Source organism: Balaenoptera physalus (genome assembly GCF_965194825.1).
Source record: "Balaenoptera physalus genome assembly, chromosome: 3".
NCBI classification, from domain to species: Eukaryota; Metazoa; Chordata; class Mammalia; order Artiodactyla; family Balaenopteridae; genus Balaenoptera; species Balaenoptera physalus.
Window position 1 is genome coordinate 78,113,798 of NC_138890.1, and position 18,025 is coordinate 78,131,822.

Consider the following 18,025-nt stretch of genomic DNA (forward strand, 5'->3'; position numbering starts at 1 on the left):
AAAGTATCTTTACTATCATCAGAAACCCTGAAAAAAGACTAAATTTATTAAAGTGAAAAACATTAAACATATTCATAGTTGCTGATTCTGTGCAGAGAAACTTACATGCTTCCTTCCTTTCTTAGAAGCTAAAAACTGATCAGTAACCAATTGGTTACTTCAGTCTCCCTGGGTCATCGGTTTATACCCTACCATAAGAATCTGAGCCTGGCGATGCCTCCCCAGCTGCCACGCCTAATTCTGATATGCAACAGAATTGCCCCTTATCCTTCAGAGCCCCTAACAACGTTTCTCTTAAGATTTTAATGAAAGAAACTCCATTTATTAATAGTTGAAGTTATTTCCCTTAACTTTCCTTCTTTTCTTCTTCCCTTTATCAAAAATGGTGTCTTAACTCATAAGTACTATGAACAAATGATTTACATTTGACAGAAAAATGGAAATTTCCTACAGCTGTTTCATAAATATCCTAAGAGATCCTCATTTGCTGCCTGTAAGAAGCCTTTATTAGGAATAAGGAACATGACAGGCAAGCAGATTAAATGGCTCTTGCCCTAAAGATGCATCTACTTTTAAGTCAATAAAATATTCAGATTGTTGAAAACTATAGAACACGTAGTATACAATAGTTTCAAATGAACAAAACTTTGTCAGAGATAATCCTTTCCTTAAAGGAGCTGGAGAGCTTTAGGAAAATAACTAAGAACTTACTCTTTGAAAATTCTGATGTGGCCAGTGTTGACTCCTCGCCTGGTATTTTCACAAGGCTGCAGTGTACTGGAAAGTTCACAGGTTTTGGAGCAGATCAAAATTATGGTCTAGTCACAACTCTGTCACTTAATAGCTGGGAGACCTAGGGTAAGTAAACTTAACCTCTCCAAGCCTCAGGGTCTTAGTAACAAGGGAATAAACGTCTCTCTTAAAGGTAATCAAGACAGCCTTCACATTCCGCTCAGCTTGACTCAATTTCAGGCAGGGTTCTTCCTCTGACCTCCCTTTTCTTAGAAATTTACTTTAGAAAATTTTTAGTAGTAAGTTCTCGCTCTGCCCTTTGAGATGTAGATCTTCTCTCAGCCTCTTGCCAGTTTTAAAACCCAGGAATGTCTTTCTCCACATGGAGCCATCATTTCTGAAGTGTAATCATCAAGAAAGATAGCATCCCTGCCCTTATCTCCCAATCTCTGAGAAAGGGTGGAGGCAATTAGCAAACAGAGGTGGCGTCATCACGTGGGCCAACCTCACCCAATGAAGGTTCTTCCCACCAGCTTATCACAGCTAAAAATGCTCCTGCCTTGCTTCAGCTGAGCTGAGCTTAGTCTTAGTCCCTTGTTGCAATAGTCTTGAATAGTCATCCTTGCCTGTTTAACCTGTCAGAGCTATTTTTCTTTGACAAGTGTTGTTATAAGGATTAAAGAAAATAGTATATGAAAGATACCCAACATTATTTTTAATTACTGTGAATCATTTTTTTCTTTTTAATTAAAAGAAAGGGTCAAACATAGGATTATAGAAAACAATTTAAGAACCAATCAGATTTATTGGAGTTGATATTGCCATACATGCTTGAATTCCATCCGTCTCTCTCATGAAATAAAATGTTACAGAAATAAAAACAAAGTACCTAACACCGCAAATAACGGTTGCTTAGTAAATGTTGCTTTTATCTCTATCTCCCTCTCTTTCAAAGAACACAATTCTTCTCTGAATACAGATCCCTGAAAATCCCAAATGTCTTTTTTCAAAGATCAGGTATATTGGTATGATATGGTAGTTAAACAACTTTAAAAAAATCTATTGTGTTTTTTATGTAAGAACAGATTCAAGGAATCTAACAGCAAGTTCTATTTCCAGCATCTGCTGGGCCGGCAGAATGGTCTGCACATTAGTGCCTATAACAATGATGGGGCTTTTTGACAGCTGCATCCTGTCCAGAGGATGTAGAAGGTTTACAGCCCAAATACAGTGCTATCCACACCAGATTCCCAGCAGAGAGGGCAAATATTATGCTCCCTAAGCCAAACTACAAAGTTTTCTCTTTAGGAACTGATACAATCATGGAGCAGGAATATCAGAGTGTCATTACATCAGGAGGCAAGGGGATGGCATGTTCATTAATACTAAATGTAAAATCTCGAAGACCAAGTGAGTCTAAATGTGCTCCAGAGTTAACCCAAAGAAATCCTTCCAAGCTGCTCTCTGAGTAAAAGATAAAACACAAGTCACTATCAGTTTGATTTTCATAAATATGAAAATGGCTTTCTATTCTGTAGTAGGATCACTCCTAAGACTATTTGGAGCCATTTTTACACCCATTTTAAGTAGATTCCATTTCTCTAAACTTTGCTACATGGCCCTTAAAGGGGAATGATAAAAGATATGTGAATTTTTGAATAAAAGTGCTTTTTCAAAGGTGACTTTTCTGTTATAGAATAAGCAATCAATGACATATCAAGATCTATTGGAATACTTGATAAATTTTTAAATTGAAATGTTTTACAACTTTTTTCTATCCACATCATCCTATGACAGGCTCCAGTTCAATTTATTAACTGGCAATATTTATTTCTAAGTGTAATTACCATAGGATCAGAAAAGAGCACTACAAATTATAAGTATTGTTATCTTTAATATTTAATAGAGAATTTGAATACTTTTAATGATTATGTTCTTATTGCTAGCTTATGTCCTGAATGTCAAAAATAACTTTTACTTCCTTAGCCAAGGAGCATAAAAACAAAGGAATAAAGAAAACTTTAAAGTTTGTTAAAGCTAGTGTGAACAATAAGTTGATTATAAAAAATAAACATAATTAATAGAAAACATAATCTTGAAGAGGTTATGAAGAATGTTTTTCTAAACAATTGAAAATTGACTTCTACTTCCTTTGTGTAAAAATGAAAGAAATATACAGACACTTAAAGTTTGTTTAAAGCACATGTGGAAAATACCAAAATATATATGAATTTGTTATAATTAATCAGCATGACTTGTAGAAAGTAGAATTTCAGAGAGGCCATGAATAATATGATTTCTAGCAATGTCAGAATATTATATTTGATACTTTAGCTTAAATGCACCATCAGCAAATCTGAATAACATATAACAATGAATTACTGTCATAAAATTAGAATAATATTCTATATTCATAATCAGCTTAGAATTACTGATTCCTTGTACCATCAGCAAATCTGAATAACACATAACAATGAATTACTGTCATAAAATTAGAATAGTATTCTATATTCATAATCAGATTAGAACTACTGATTCCTTGTACATTACTGATTCTCAAGCAATATTCTTAAAATGCATGCAATTCAACTTTTGGTCTTTTGTCACAATTTAATACCAAATTTTACTTTTCACTTTTTAAAACAGCCATTGATGCAGTAAATCACAGAAACTTTGAGTGGTAAGGTAATACATAAAGACATACATTCTTCACTTTAAATTTACCTTAAATGGATCTCTAGCTCAGAAATTAATTACTTTTTTAGTGCTGCATTAACCAAAACAAGAGTTTACTGCTTCACATAAACTCTTTAAAATATAGATTTCTAAGTACATTCCTGTCTCTTGCTTGCATGGGAAAAGGAAAATGTAAACAGATTCCATTAATACTCATTTCATGCTGCTGCAATTAGGATGAAATAATTAATATCAGATGTATCATTCTCTGTATATTATTATTTAGTGCTTCTTAACATGCTGATATCCTAGAATCACCTGGGTAACTTTAAAACAATCTAATGTTTGGGCCAACCATGAAGAGATTCTGATTTAATTGGCTCAGGATAGGGCTCAGGGTGTAAATCTTCCCAGGTGATTCTGATGTTTAGCCAGCACTGAGATCCACATTGGTATATCAGGAATAGACTCACAAGATCTGAAATATTCCTCAGCACAATGGTGCTCTAGTTTCTATACCATCCAGTTCTAAGAATTTTTAGAACATATATTCTCAGATTTCTCATCTCTCCATCTGGAAAACATCAGTTTTTCTTTGGTACAATTAGCACTACTCTTTTATAGGAACCCTGCATTCTTTCAGATTTGCAACACATCCCTAGGCCAGGAAAGGAGATTAAAGAGAACCTCAAGCCAATGGAGTCAGTTTCCCACTCGTGGAAACCCTGTCCCCATCCCGGCTCATTTCCAAGATGCAAGATCAGATGGAAACTCTGTTTTCCACAGCACTGTCCGCTCAGAATCTACAGGCATCTTTTCTCCTTCTCTACCACCTTCACTGGTGTTTGTTTCCTCTCCCACCCATTTTTAAGAAGCTGTTTTCCTAGGAAGTTCAGAAAGGAGTATAAGTACCTGTGTTCTTATATTAGCTTCTGTGTTTGAATTTTGACACTGAAAAAAAAAACCCTCCCACAATTCTGTTTGCGTATATAAGCCCAGATGCATCGTTAGTATCTAATTCAATATGGAAAATTACCTACGATACCTTAAGATAGTACATACTGCCAGATGCAGTTCCATTCCTCTGTTGTTTAAAGGACTAGTGTGTATCAGCTACTATTTATATCAGCCCATAGGTTACAAGAAATTCAGAATAGCTTCCCTCATTTCATGGATTAGGAAGTTTATGAGAGCTAACCTTTATAGCTTTAAGCTAAGTAAATGTCACACTTTTTAACTATCAGTAAGGAAACTCTCAAACACACTGAACCAAAGGTATAAAAATAGTCTTTTCAAATTTCATTCCATTCTCCCCAAACATTGCAAGGAACAATACATTAAATAAGAGCCATGGCAAAAGCTATGGAAAATGGTAATCAATAAAACACTTCACAACTGATTGTTCATTCTATGAATTCCATCAACAAATATATATTGAGAGCGCTGTTGATCTTTATCAAAGTGATTTTATCAAGCACAATAGTATGTTCCGGACTCAGTTCACAGGATAGGCGCTCTACGGAAAACAAAACAACATGGGCCTTCAGTTCTCTAGGCTTAGGAAATAAATTTGATGCAAGTGCTGAACAGAACCATGGAAAAATAATTAGAATCTTCTCACTGGGAAGAAAACTCATACAACTTGTACATTTAGTCCAGTAACTGGAGCCAGGTTTAGGGTGGCTTAAGGAGAATCTAATGTCATCTGTAAGACTCCAGTTGCAAATCATATTTACCTCTTTTATCTTTGAATCTGGCACTGCGGTCCTTGTCAGCTGAGAGTACTCCGTTGTCCCCAACTACACCATCGTAGTGATCTGGATAGAGCTTAGGATAAAATGGATCCTGAAGGAATACAGTCGAAAGACTGAATATAAACCTAACTAAAAGCCTCATTCTCATGAGAATATTTATACAACACACCTGACTCTCACCAATCCCTCTTATCAGCTGGCTACATCCCTGGGAGGATAAAGGGCTTTCTCCCACATTGCTGTCAGAGTGTATCTTCAAATTAAAAAAAAAAGTCAAATAAAATAGTGGCATACTATATAACCTTAGTCTAAGCAGTAAAAAATACAACTAAACTTTCACGTATTAATTTAAGTGCATAGCCTTCGTTTTATTCCATTGTATTCAGCTCAGTTTTTAGGTACAAGATTTTAATTGCTTACCTTATTTCAATTTTCTTTTTGCTTCCCTTCCTTCTCTTTGCCTAGCACTTTCTGCATATGTGATAACACTTTACGTTACTAGCTCAAATTTTCTTACTTATTTCTTCTTCTCTGCCAAGATTCCATTTCTCACACACCAATATGCAGCAATCTGTCTTCTACTGGGAATTGCTTGTTTTAAGTTCCCAGGAATAAATTTCATATCAAGTGAGGAAACTTCCATTTCTGTTCATGAATTTGCATGAGTTTATTTGTCCTACTAAGAGGTCAATTTTATAACGTATTAAGTGAAGGGACTGGATTTAACCATATTAAGTTTCTTCTACTCTAATATCCTATGGTTTTTTTTTGCCAGTGAGAGTAGATGGTAAATAATTGCCTTTCCACAATATTGTTAATTTGAGAGGTGATATACATTTAAATTCATATTTGTTTAATTAACAGTTGGCTATTTTTTCCAAAGGCATTTTTAAGTTTTATACTTTTGAATTTTTACCTGTGTTGTACCCATTTTACCAGTTATTTTTTTTAATATATTTTATTTGTTATGAAAGGATTCAAATAAATAGTGGAAGTCTACAGCACAAGATTTACAAAAGCTCCCCTCCTGAAACAGAGAGGAGAAATTATTTCAGGCTGGGGCCAGTAGAAGGTGCAGCAACAGGAACTGAGTAAGGACTGCCTGGGGGTTAGTCATTTTGACTACTTGGCGGGAGCAGTCTTATCAGTGTTGAGTTTCCTAGATTGGGCACTCGTAAAAGCAGCCTTGGAAAGGTTTTTGCTAGAACTGCCAAGCCCACAGTTAAGAATTTTAAATAGCAGATGATCCTGAGCCTTCAAAATTTTCTGGACTGAGATGAAATGATGAAAGGAAAATTTCTCTGTTGGATATCTGCAGAATGGACTTGAAGCTGAGGCAAGAGTATGAGTGACAAGCAGGAGGCAATGTAATGTCAGGATGTAAAGGATAAAAGCCTCTCTGAGGAGAGTGGGAGTGGGAATGGCATTACCACACATGCACACACACACACACACACACACACACACACACACACACAAAGACTTGGCAAAAAATTCAATTTACTTGGATAAAAGGAACAAGGGAGAAGCAGAAGTTAAATCCGGCTGAAAATTGGAGCTTTGATGATCAGAAGGTCTATTGGGAAGTCGTATAGAGGAGCTATTTTTAATATTAATTCTCTGTAATACTGATAATAAATCCACTCAGAAAAAAAGAAATCTACTAAAAAAAAAAACCAGAACATCAGTAGTGTCCTTCAAATATCAAGCAAAATGCAGTCATTACTTGATACAACTATGAAGTTTTAGAAAAAATAGATAAAATAAATCCAAATATTCCATTTTTGTCCTAAAGAGCAGTTTGAATTGTTAGAAAATAATAGTTTCAGATGATAATTTTGGACTATTAGCAATATTTATTTACTTATACTTAAGCCATAAATCACTGTGATCAAAGAACTTTTAGTTCTTAGTCCTTTTGGAAGGTACCTCACTGAAACATGTACTCAGGTATATCATAGACTTTGTTTAAAGCAAAATAAGAGTTAATGCTTTGTCAAATTTTACTAATATCACTGACAAATGATATTTTTAATCACAAACACAGACATTCCTCTTTCAAACAAATGATGATTTAATCTCTTATTTGACCATTTTTAGGAGAGTTATAAAAGCCCAGTGGTATTAGACTTTAGTTTGACAAATTATATTCTAAATGAATTTACTCATGTGCTATTATTACTATAAATAATTAAAATTAAGCTACACTTGTCAAAACAGTTTAATAAACTGTGTTCTCTGTTGTACTCACCTTGAATATCTATCATGTTCATTTTCTGACTTACTAATTCACAAAATCTAATAAATCAATAATAGTTCTACATGTGAACTGACAAGATTCTAAGAAAATTATTAGGCTTACTTGATAATAGTAACTATAAAAATCGATGTAAAATAATTACTTTATAAATGAGATGAATAAAATATCATTAGCATCAACCTAGGCAAAGACAAATCAACCCACCAGATTAAAAAGGAACATAGTAATTTGGTAAGAAGTATGATAAATTGATAACAGTGCCTGCATTTGTGTGAGGTTTTACTGTCAGCAAAGTATGTTCACATTCATTAAATCATTAGGGCCTTATAACAACATTTTGGAAGGTGGTATCCTTTAGAGGAGAAACACAGAGCAAAAAAGGTTAGGAAATTGGGTGCTAGTGGGGTATGGCTAGTGTATTAATGTTCATGTTACTCTAGGAGAAATAAAATGTGCAAAAGCAGGCAGTTTGGGGAGCGAGTACCTCATGAAGGTTTAGACAAAGTAAGGCAGGGGAAATGCACATCACTTATATTTTTGTGTCCAGAAGAGAGACATGAGCTGAAAAATAGTGGGAGTTTGAGCAAATAAAGCAGAAGCTATGACTGAACTTTGTGTGTAGCTCATTCTGTGTCAGCAGAGCTTTCATCCCATACAAATAACATAATGGAATTTAAAACAAGACATAGAGTAGATAATAATTAGCTATGCTGCCATACATAATTTACTTAGTTCCAACCTAGAGGAAGAGTTTGGGAGGTGTTTCTGACCTATGCAAAGAATGAGGTGGAATGATTTGGTGATTTTGTCTGTTCAATTGTGCTGAAGGTTACAGACTTCTTCAATCCTAAAACTGCCTACCTGCGTTGCCTCATCCATTTTACCTTTCAGCACTGCTGCAGAAGAAGAGCGGAAGCTTATGATCCTGATGCCGTAGACATTCACTTGGGGTTTGTGAAATTGCAGCATCCTTCCGCTGGTCTTAATCTTCTCGCCCCTTACTTTGTAAAGGAGGATTGGGTGAGCCCAGAATACACACAGGGAAGAGATTAATGACTCAAGAACTCTATTAGGTAGAAAAGAGTGGCACCATTATCTTCATTTGAAAGCAAGCCTCAGACCTGGTTAAGCAATTTGACCAAGAACACTTGGGAGATGGGAAAACTGAAACTCAAATCCAGGCCTTCTGGTTTCAAACTTACACTTTTATCCTAATATATTGCCCTATAAATTAATATTATAAACACATGTCAATTTACATTATCAATGACAAATTTCTGTAGTAGAGTTTCACATATTTTGACTAATTGGGATAAATAAGTGTCATCAAATAAGGTATATCTATCCTTATGGGGATAATTATTTATATAATAACTTAATTTACTGAAAAATTCTTTATTCAAAAATTTAACTAAAGAAAATTTAGTATGCAATTCTCAAATGCTTAACTAAAAAATGTAGGTTGGTGAGTAATCTCAGTCAGAATTCAAATATGGTAGCTAAAGGCTGTGATAAAATTCATCCCTCATCTTTGTAAATGTTGTCAATTCCCTCCAATAAATTTTTAAGCAAGGTTGTTGTTAGTTTCACTTCTTGTCTCTCCATCTTTGTTTAAACTAAGATGGCATCACAATTTATGGTGAGATTAAACAAACATTAAGTAATATGAAAAGGAAAGAATATGAGGTCTATAATATATTCAAATTATACACATGCCAAAAAATTACTCCTTTGGAAACCATGGTTGGCATGATCGGTCCTCACCCATATGTGGATCTCATTCCCTTTCTTGAGCACATGGGGACAACAGGAAGGGCCACATCACTAGTGTTGGCCAATGACACGAACAAGGACTGAGGAAAAAGCACAGCTAAGATTCTCCAGTCTCCCTTCCTCTCTTGTGGTGGTTTTGGAAGAGGATGCATGACCAGGTGGTGGATCACACCTGGATCGATGTGACATTCAACACAGCCTGGATCGATGAATGACTGCCTGAGGTACACCTGCCCTGGAGAGTCTCCTGGACTCAGGGTGAACTTTGAAAGAACGAGAAATAACTCGGATGCCTCTGAGATACTAGTTGTTTGCTACCACAGCATGAACTAGTCTATCTTGACTTATGTTCTTATATCTTCCAACAACTTTCAAGCAAGTTTCGGTGAAATGACTGTGAGCTCTACAGATGACCTGTGCACAGTGCAGGGGCCATGCTTTGGGCAGTTCTGAAAGGTGGTGGAGAACGTGGGCTGTGGAGGCTGAATGCCTGCCTTACAATCCTGGCTTGACCACTTCCTGGCTCTATGACCTTGAACAGCAGTGACACAGTTTCCTCATTTGTAAAATGTGGATAATAATAGGGTCTAAGACATTGTGTTGTTAGGAGGGAAAAATGATGTTATGAGGGAAAAATAACACATACAAAACACATAGAAGAAGGACACAATGCAAGCCCTTGATAAGTGTTAGATATCATATATTGTCAACATCAACTCTAACCTACCCAAGGGCACACATTGTTTTATTTAGCTGGTCCAAAATTCCCTTTGGTGGTGAGGAGAATTGACAACTACATTATCGAATAGTGGAAAAATCATATCTATAGTCTAATAACAAAAGGATGGAAATGCTTTTATTAGAGCTCTAATGCACTGGTTCTTTAGTGGTTCCACAGAGTGGATCTATTGCTATTTTTAGCTGTAGGGGTCAACGTTAGACACCTGAAACTCACAAATGAAATACCAGTAATACAAATGACACAGTTAGTTTCAAATGGCATTAATACTATGAAATCAGAACTTCTTAGGGAAAAAAATCCAAAATAATAGACAGCCTTTGAACTTAAGAGAAAAAACTGGAAAGGTAGAGCCTCCGGTATAATACATGACAAAATGAGGCTTGCATTATTCAATAGCTCATTCATTTTTGACGGTAGTGAAATTGCCTGAAATCCCTCTCACATTCTGCAAAGATCAAACATATTAAGAATGTCAAAATAACATTATGTAAGCCCTTTTGAGTGTCAAAATAACTCCTCAGAACAGAGGGGGAAAAATTGCAAAGTTCAGAGCTATGAAGAACACAATTAAATGGTGATGTTGTGGGAAAAAAAGTATGGGAAGTCCTGCTGGCACTAAAATGCCAGCCACTTATTAAGAGGTCAGTTTTGGCAAAACACTGAAACTGAGGTCCTGGATTTCTTCACTTGTAAATCAGGATAATAATATCTATTTTATACATTCATATGAGACTTAGAAAAAAATAATGTATGTAAAGTTTCAGAAAGCAGTTAACATATTAGTTTACCTATCGTTGATCAGTCTAGAAGTCATAAATCATAAGCAATATTTCCTACGTATTTTCGCTTGACCTTCACATAATTCTATACCCCATGTTGATTTAACTACATTTTAAAGAGAGGGTTATTTGCAGACCTTCTTTAGGTTTTTCCAAAAAGACCAGATGGATAAATCCAAGGGCTTTCAATGAAATGACACCCTACATAACTGATGTTCCACTAAAGTACGGCTAATGCAGTTTTATGTTCAACACTGCTGCCTGTCCTAATGGTAGTCTCACATCTGTCATTATTTCAGAATCAGGCAATTTACACAATTCTAAAATTCAAAAATGTTTAGTCTAAAAATCTGAATACAGTGTCACAGTTCCTAGAAAATGTCATGTGATTTTGTAGTCTAGTAATTGTCAGATTCTGTGCACTTTACTTAAATATGTGATACAGAATTTCATTGTTCATAAATCATTTCCTCACTTAGAAATCATCAGTATGTACCAATGCACAACAATGCAATATTTTGCTACAAATTTGAGTGTACATTACAGCAAAATGTGCTACCAACAGAGAAACTGCGGAAAGAAACTGAATCAGGACAATCACAAAAACATTGCATTACTGCATATATTCCACGGGAAAAAATTCAGTCAAGGCAGTGATTCATGGCTTGATTACACCATTCCCAGTGCAATTACATGTGGAACTACTCAGCCTTTTCTTCACAGAACATCCAAAAAGAGCTATAATTAGAACCTGTAGATAAAAGGTCTTGCATAGTTTCAGAGACTGTGTGTAGCTGCTGTTCTTGGTCATGTTAAAAGCAACTAGTGATCTGCCCAAAGAAAGCCGTATGATACAGTGCCTTATTCCTTTATTCATTAAATAGTTAGATTTGGGCATAATTCAAACACAAAATTTTTTAGGTTAATTAAACCACTTTGGTTAATAGCAGACATTTTTTTAATAGACTACTATTAAACTAATGAGAGGAGGTATGAATATATTATCAAATTGAAGAGTGGGGAATTTCTCTTCTCGCATGCCCTGTATTTTTGAGCAGATATTTTATATTTAGCTTAAGCATGGCCTAAAAAATATATCAGTTTTATTTCCCTTTATGACTCCTAAAACCACTGAGAGATGGAAGAGAACTTTGGTCAATTTTATTTTCTTTTTGCCTTTCATCAGTGGAGATACAATAACCTCCCATCACAAAAATGGGAAGCAACCTAAGTGTTCATAAACAGATGAATGGATAAAGAAGATGTGGCACATATATACAATAGAATATTACTCAGCCGTAAAAAGAAACAAAATTGAGTTATTTGTAGTGAGGTGGATGGACCTAGAGTCTGTCATACAGAGTGAAGTAAGTCAGAAAGAGAAAAACAAATACTGTATGCTAACACATATATATGGAATCTAAAAAAAAAAAAAAAATGGTCATGAGGAACCTAGGGACAAGACGGGAATAAAGATACAGACCTACTAGAGAATGGACTTGAGGACACGGGGAGGGGGAAGGGTAAGCTGGGACAAAGTGAGAGAGTGGCATGGACATATATATACTACCAAACACAAAATAGATAGCTAGTGGGAAGCAGCCGCATAGCACAGGGAGATCAGCTCTGTGCTTTGTGACCACCTAGAGGGGTGGGATAGGGAGGGTGGGAGGGAGGGAGATGCAAAAGGGAAGAGATATGGGGACATGTGTATATGTATAACTGATTCACTTTGTTATAAAGCAGAAACTAACACACCATTGTAAAACAATTATACTCCAATAAAGATGTTTAAAAAAAATAAAAAATAAAAACAATAAGAAAAATAAACTAACAAGACAAAATTTTTCTTATTCCAATTTCATTAATGGATACAGTTTTTTGAACCATATGTTCTACCTTTCACTAGGAATAGATGTTTTCATAGCAGTACTACCATTTTACATTTTGTAGAAACATCACCTTCAAAGGAGTATTGAGGCCAGCTTTTCGGTACACTACTCTATGTGTGAATAAAAGAGTTAAAGCCATGTTGTGAAAAAAGAACCTGCCCTTAAAGATTTGAAAAAAGCATTTCTGCTTTGGTATCTTCATGAAGAGAAAATATAGACCATGTTTTATGATGATTTAATGCATGATGTGCAGAGCTTGCATTTCAGAATTTAAATTTTGAAAGCAATGTTGGCTGATTACAAAAACCACACTGCCACTTATGACACTTTAATTACAAGTTTCCAGGCAAATATTATGACACTCTATGTTAATTGCTTTCCATGTTTTACAAGTTTATATATATTTAGAGACATGACTAAGTGCCAATGAATGTTGCAGAATTATTGGGCAAAAAAACCTATTGGCCCAATATATTCTATACATTAGTGAAAAAAAAAAAAGGAACATATGGAGCAAATAAACTAAAAGGAATGTCCCAACACTGCTGTAATCTAACATTTAATGTTGACTATGTAATAAATAAACTGTAATAAGAGAAGAAGGTCAATAACTATAACTTTTTTATGTTGAGATTTAACTCAGCTTTATAGGCCAACAGTTACTTATAAATGTGTTAAATAAAAACAGGTGTTGTGGTTTTGGCATATGTCACTAATCAAACATAAAAAGATGGTTTTTCACGGGGTAGCTCCATCTATAATTTGAGGAAGAGAAATGGATTTGAACCTCAAGAGGTTGTGTGTAGGCATCTGGCTCAAATATCCTTAATCAACAAGCTTAAATCATCCAACTTATTCAACTTGCTTTATTGCAAATGAGTTATCTGCTCAGTGGATGATATGTGGCTGTTAGTAAGCTCTACTTTGAGGTCCAGTGTGGTTCCCAGACATCAACAAGGGTCAAAGTCTCAAACTATAAAGTAATTATTAGGTCACAGTAATTGGCTGTGAAGGAAAGATGGGCTGAAGAGGAAAAACTTCATGTCTTCAAAGACTTTATAATATCAAAAGGCCTCACACTGGATGGACATTTGAAAGGATGTAAATATTTAAATCTAGAAAGGTGATAAAATCCTGGGTTTATTTATATCAAGCTTAAATGAACATATTACAACGTTAAGAATATATGTGTTATTTTGGTATTCAATGTCAATTATGTATTTACCTGGCTCACATCTATTAAACATACTGATCATACAGTTAATAAACTTTAGATTCTGGCCTTTGATTATTGGTCTTGCCTTTTGTAACTTTCTGAAAAGTTGGATTTATTCTGCTTGCATTATCTTCATGTCCAACACACACAGAACAAAAATCATGCTGAGTAAATTTTCAACGTGACGTCTCTATTTTTTACCCATTTGATTGTTCCTTTAAAAAATAAACCTATTTTCTTTAGGGAATTATGCCTAAAATATATTATCATTTTAAATAACAGTATTCCAAATTATGATTATATAACATGAAAAAGGCAACAAAGAAATATGATTGAAGACTACTTTCCTGTAGTAGCAAAAGTTCAAGTTTTATGATCAAAAGCCTAATATTCAAAAGTATTACAGTATTCTTTTTTAAGTTGCATAATAATCAAATCTCCACCAAAGATGACTCCTTCTACTCCTGCCACTTAATGACCACGTTTTGCTCAGGCATTTACCTGTCATCATGATTCTAAGGGAGTAAACTCATTTCTAACTCCAGGGCAAATCATAGGATCAGTCCAAATCATGGTAGTTAGGAAATGAACTTCTGTCCATGGGTAAGTGGGACTTTAGTTGGCAAATTAGACTAAAGAGAAGCACGTTTATTGGATGTTAGGAGGAAAGGATTTCCTCTCTTCCTTCTATAGAATAACAAAGAACCCTGGCATATTTCAGTTCTAAGGGAGAATCAGCTTAAGGCGAATGCTAAAAATATCCTGTTCCAGAAACATCTTTATTTTCCTCTAGGATTCTCCTATAAATGGGGGAATCCCTCAGGAAGGCAGAGAGCCTGCTGATGCAGGAGCAAAGTCATCCTACAGCTTCAATGAGTTGGTTTATGCAGTGACCTGGAGGCATGCTGAGAGTGGGGAGGATCTAAAGGGGTTGGCCTGCAACAGATCATCCCTGAGGTACCAAAATGGAGGCAAATCATATGAAAATGTGTACAGTTCTATTGAGAATCTGGATTATGATACTTAATTTGAAAAATTCTGACATATACTCACTGTGATCTCCAAACTCTGTCAGAGCTGCTATCCATTTTGATGTACACTAATGTGGGATTAAATGAACCACTTCTTCATTTTACTTCTGAGGAACATTTGGTTTTGCCATTATTTACCATTGTTTATTGACATATGATATTTCCACAGACCAAAATCTTTCATTACATATATAGGTGAACATATAGTCATAATTGTAGAGTATAGAAAATAAATGTTCTGGTATTATCCTCAGCATTTAATAATGCAAAACTAGTGACAAACATCTTTAGAAAAAATAATAAAATAGTCTTTCAGTATTAAAATTTCTTATTAAAAAGCATTAGGTCAGAGTATGGCATGTTCTTAATGCATAGATGAGTTAGGTATGAATAAAATGAATCTAATCCCATCTCTTATGGTAAATCAAAATATTTGAAATCTACATGTCACAGTTTGTCACAGGTCAATTGAAAAAACAATATATTCAGCTTTTCCATTATTCTGTGGTTTCATGATGTAACTTAAACAGTGTATAGCCAGGACATAAACAACATACTGCATACTTACCCGGTGATTTTTATGCCACTCTGCTGAATGCAGGATAAATATATTTGGGCTTTTTATTGCTTGAGTAGAAAGTGCTCATTACGTATTATTTTATGTTTATAATATAAGAATTAAAAAAAAACAAAAAAGTTTTTTAAATGGCATACATCACACTGTTGTAGTGGTTGATTTCCTCAAGATCGTCTTCTGTGGTTTTGGTGCAGTGGGAGGAGGCACAAGTGCAGGTCTGAGTGGGGGGAAGCTGTTACTGTGGCTTATTCCCAGCCCCCCATTTTCTAGTGGAAAAGGAGGGAGATGAGGGGGAGGAGGCTGGGCAGGGCCATGGGGAGGAAGCTTTCCTGGCGGGTGGACAGGTTCGCTGTGTGAGTGGACCTCCCTATTTTTTATGTGATGCCGGGTGTCACAGTCAGGACAATAGCCATGGTACTGGACTTTTTCATTAAACCGAACTCGTTCCCGAGGCCCTGCTTGGGGGCACCTGTCTTTTTCAGGTCTATGCATCAGAGGCTGCACTGGAGCCTTGTCCAAGTTACTGCTGGGTTTGCAGCAAATGTCTCCGTTTGGAATTTTGTTTGGTGCCCCTGGGAAGCCTCTGCTTCGCAGAAGGGTGCCATTGGTCTTTACCGGATTGACAGTGGGCACCACTCTTTGGGGGTCTTCACACTTCACAGGTGTCAACCGTGGAGGAGGAGGTGGAGGGTTTGGCTTTCTCAGGACAGTGAGGATAGCAGATGGGTGGGCTGGGGGTTTAATGAGGGGGGCGTTGGCCTGCACTTTGATCTTCTCTATGCTGGAGGCTGTTGTCCCACTTGAGCTACTATTCAGGGTGTCCGTTTTGGAGCTATCGGTCATCTCATCCTCCAGCTGTAGGTCAGAAGTCAGGGTATCAATCTGGTCAACCACCTGGTGGAAAGGACAAGGTAATTGTGTTGAAGAACGACCCGAAGCAAAATATACTACAAACAATATCTTCCTGTCTCGCTATAATCTGTTATGGGAACCTTGACTAATACTGAGTGGTGTATTCCATTGTTCTTAATGTTTTCATTCAATAAATTTATGGAATACCTATCAAAAGAGTGCCAAGTGTTTGATAACATAATGATTTCACATGCCTAGAATATAATATACTATTTATGTATACGTTCTATCCCTGACTCTGCTACACCCATGAAGGATAAAACCTAATACAGAAACATAACTGTTTTTTTTTTTATTGAAGTGTAGTTGATTTATAATCTTATATTAGTTTCGGGTGTACAATATAATGGTTCAATATTTTTATAGATTACCCTCCATTTAAATGTATTAGAAAATATTGGCTATATTCCCTGTGCTGTACAATATATCCTTGTAGCTTATTTATTTTATATATAGTAGTTGGTGCCTCTTAATCCCCTACTCCTATTTTGTCCCTCCCCCCATCCTTCTCCCCACTGGTTCATAACTGATTTTTAAAAACAAAGGAGAGGGCTGTACCTCTGCCTTAGCATGTAGCAATCATGGAGAACATTAATCTCACACTAAAATGAAAAAAAAAAAAAAGCCAGATAATCTGCAAAAATCGTAACTTTTCTTGAGATCATCACGGAACTGAGACCACAAGGTAGCCAAATCAGCTGAACTGCAACGAGCTCCAAGCCCTGTGAGGACAGGACACACTCACAGTTCCACCTTTGGCAAATCAAAGGGAAAAGATGCAGTGCACACCAAACTGAGTAAAGAAAATAGTTAAGACTTTAAAGAATAGTTAAAGGCAGAGTGTGTGCTATCATGACAATTTATAATCCCGAGGAGCCCAGACACAATGCAACCTGTCCTCACTCATTGCCCCTTTTCCATGGGCCTCTCATGTGGGAGACTGAGAGCAGGCAGAGACAGAAGCCTTCAGAATTAGGGGGACGGCAAGAAACCCTCTAACCTCTAAGACATAGGCAATGATCTCCTGTTCCTAGGGTAGAAATAAAAGCTGTCTGACCTTTGGGAAGGAAGTGAAAAATTCTCTTGGACCCAGGAACCTACACTACATATGTCTGCTATCACTTAGGGGAAGGATCTGAGTGACAACCACTCAAGATGTTCCAAAGACACAAGGCAGAGTCAGGGAATCAAATAAGACCAGCAGGGCCATCACACCACGATGTAGATTCAACCTCAAGTGTAGGAGGGTGATTGTGAAGACAGGAAAACTGGGTGGAAGCATTTTAGGCAATGCCTCTCTAAGGAAAGTTGGGCAAGGTCGTTGAGGCGTCATGGAGTTAAGGAATCTGGCACCTCTTATAACAGGGTTGCCTAGTGTCTCTGCCCTGTTAAGCCATTGTCTGGGGCAACTTGTGGGAAGCATGGCCTCAGGTCAAATGCTCAATTTCACAACCCAGAAGTTGATCCTCTATCATTTACACTCCCTGCAGTCAGAGATCTTAGAGGCCATTCTCATGGCTACCATACATGTACTAGTATGTCTATAGGAGGAAAGAAAAATTATGGATTACTTTAAAAATAATTTATTTTTAAATGGAATGAGTCCCTTCATCTCACGTTTCCATATGTAGACTTTTCCCTCCTCTCTTATTCAGGCCTAAGTTTGTTCAACTGTGAAGTT

The 18,025-nt window shown here is 36.1% G+C and overlaps 1 protein-coding gene across 1 annotated transcript in view; it reads right to left on the reverse strand.

The window, feature by feature from the left end:
- Positions 1-14,107: 14,107 nt before the first annotated feature.
- Positions 14,108-18,025, reverse strand: part of PRR16 (proline rich 16) — a 174,521-nt gene continuing 170,603 nt past the window's right edge. The window contains 1 exon segment of the mRNA XM_082457916.1: positions 14,108-16,326. Within this exon segment, the coding sequence (XP_082314042.1) occupies positions 15,571-16,326 (756 nt within the window). The 3' untranslated portion in view covers positions 14,108-15,570.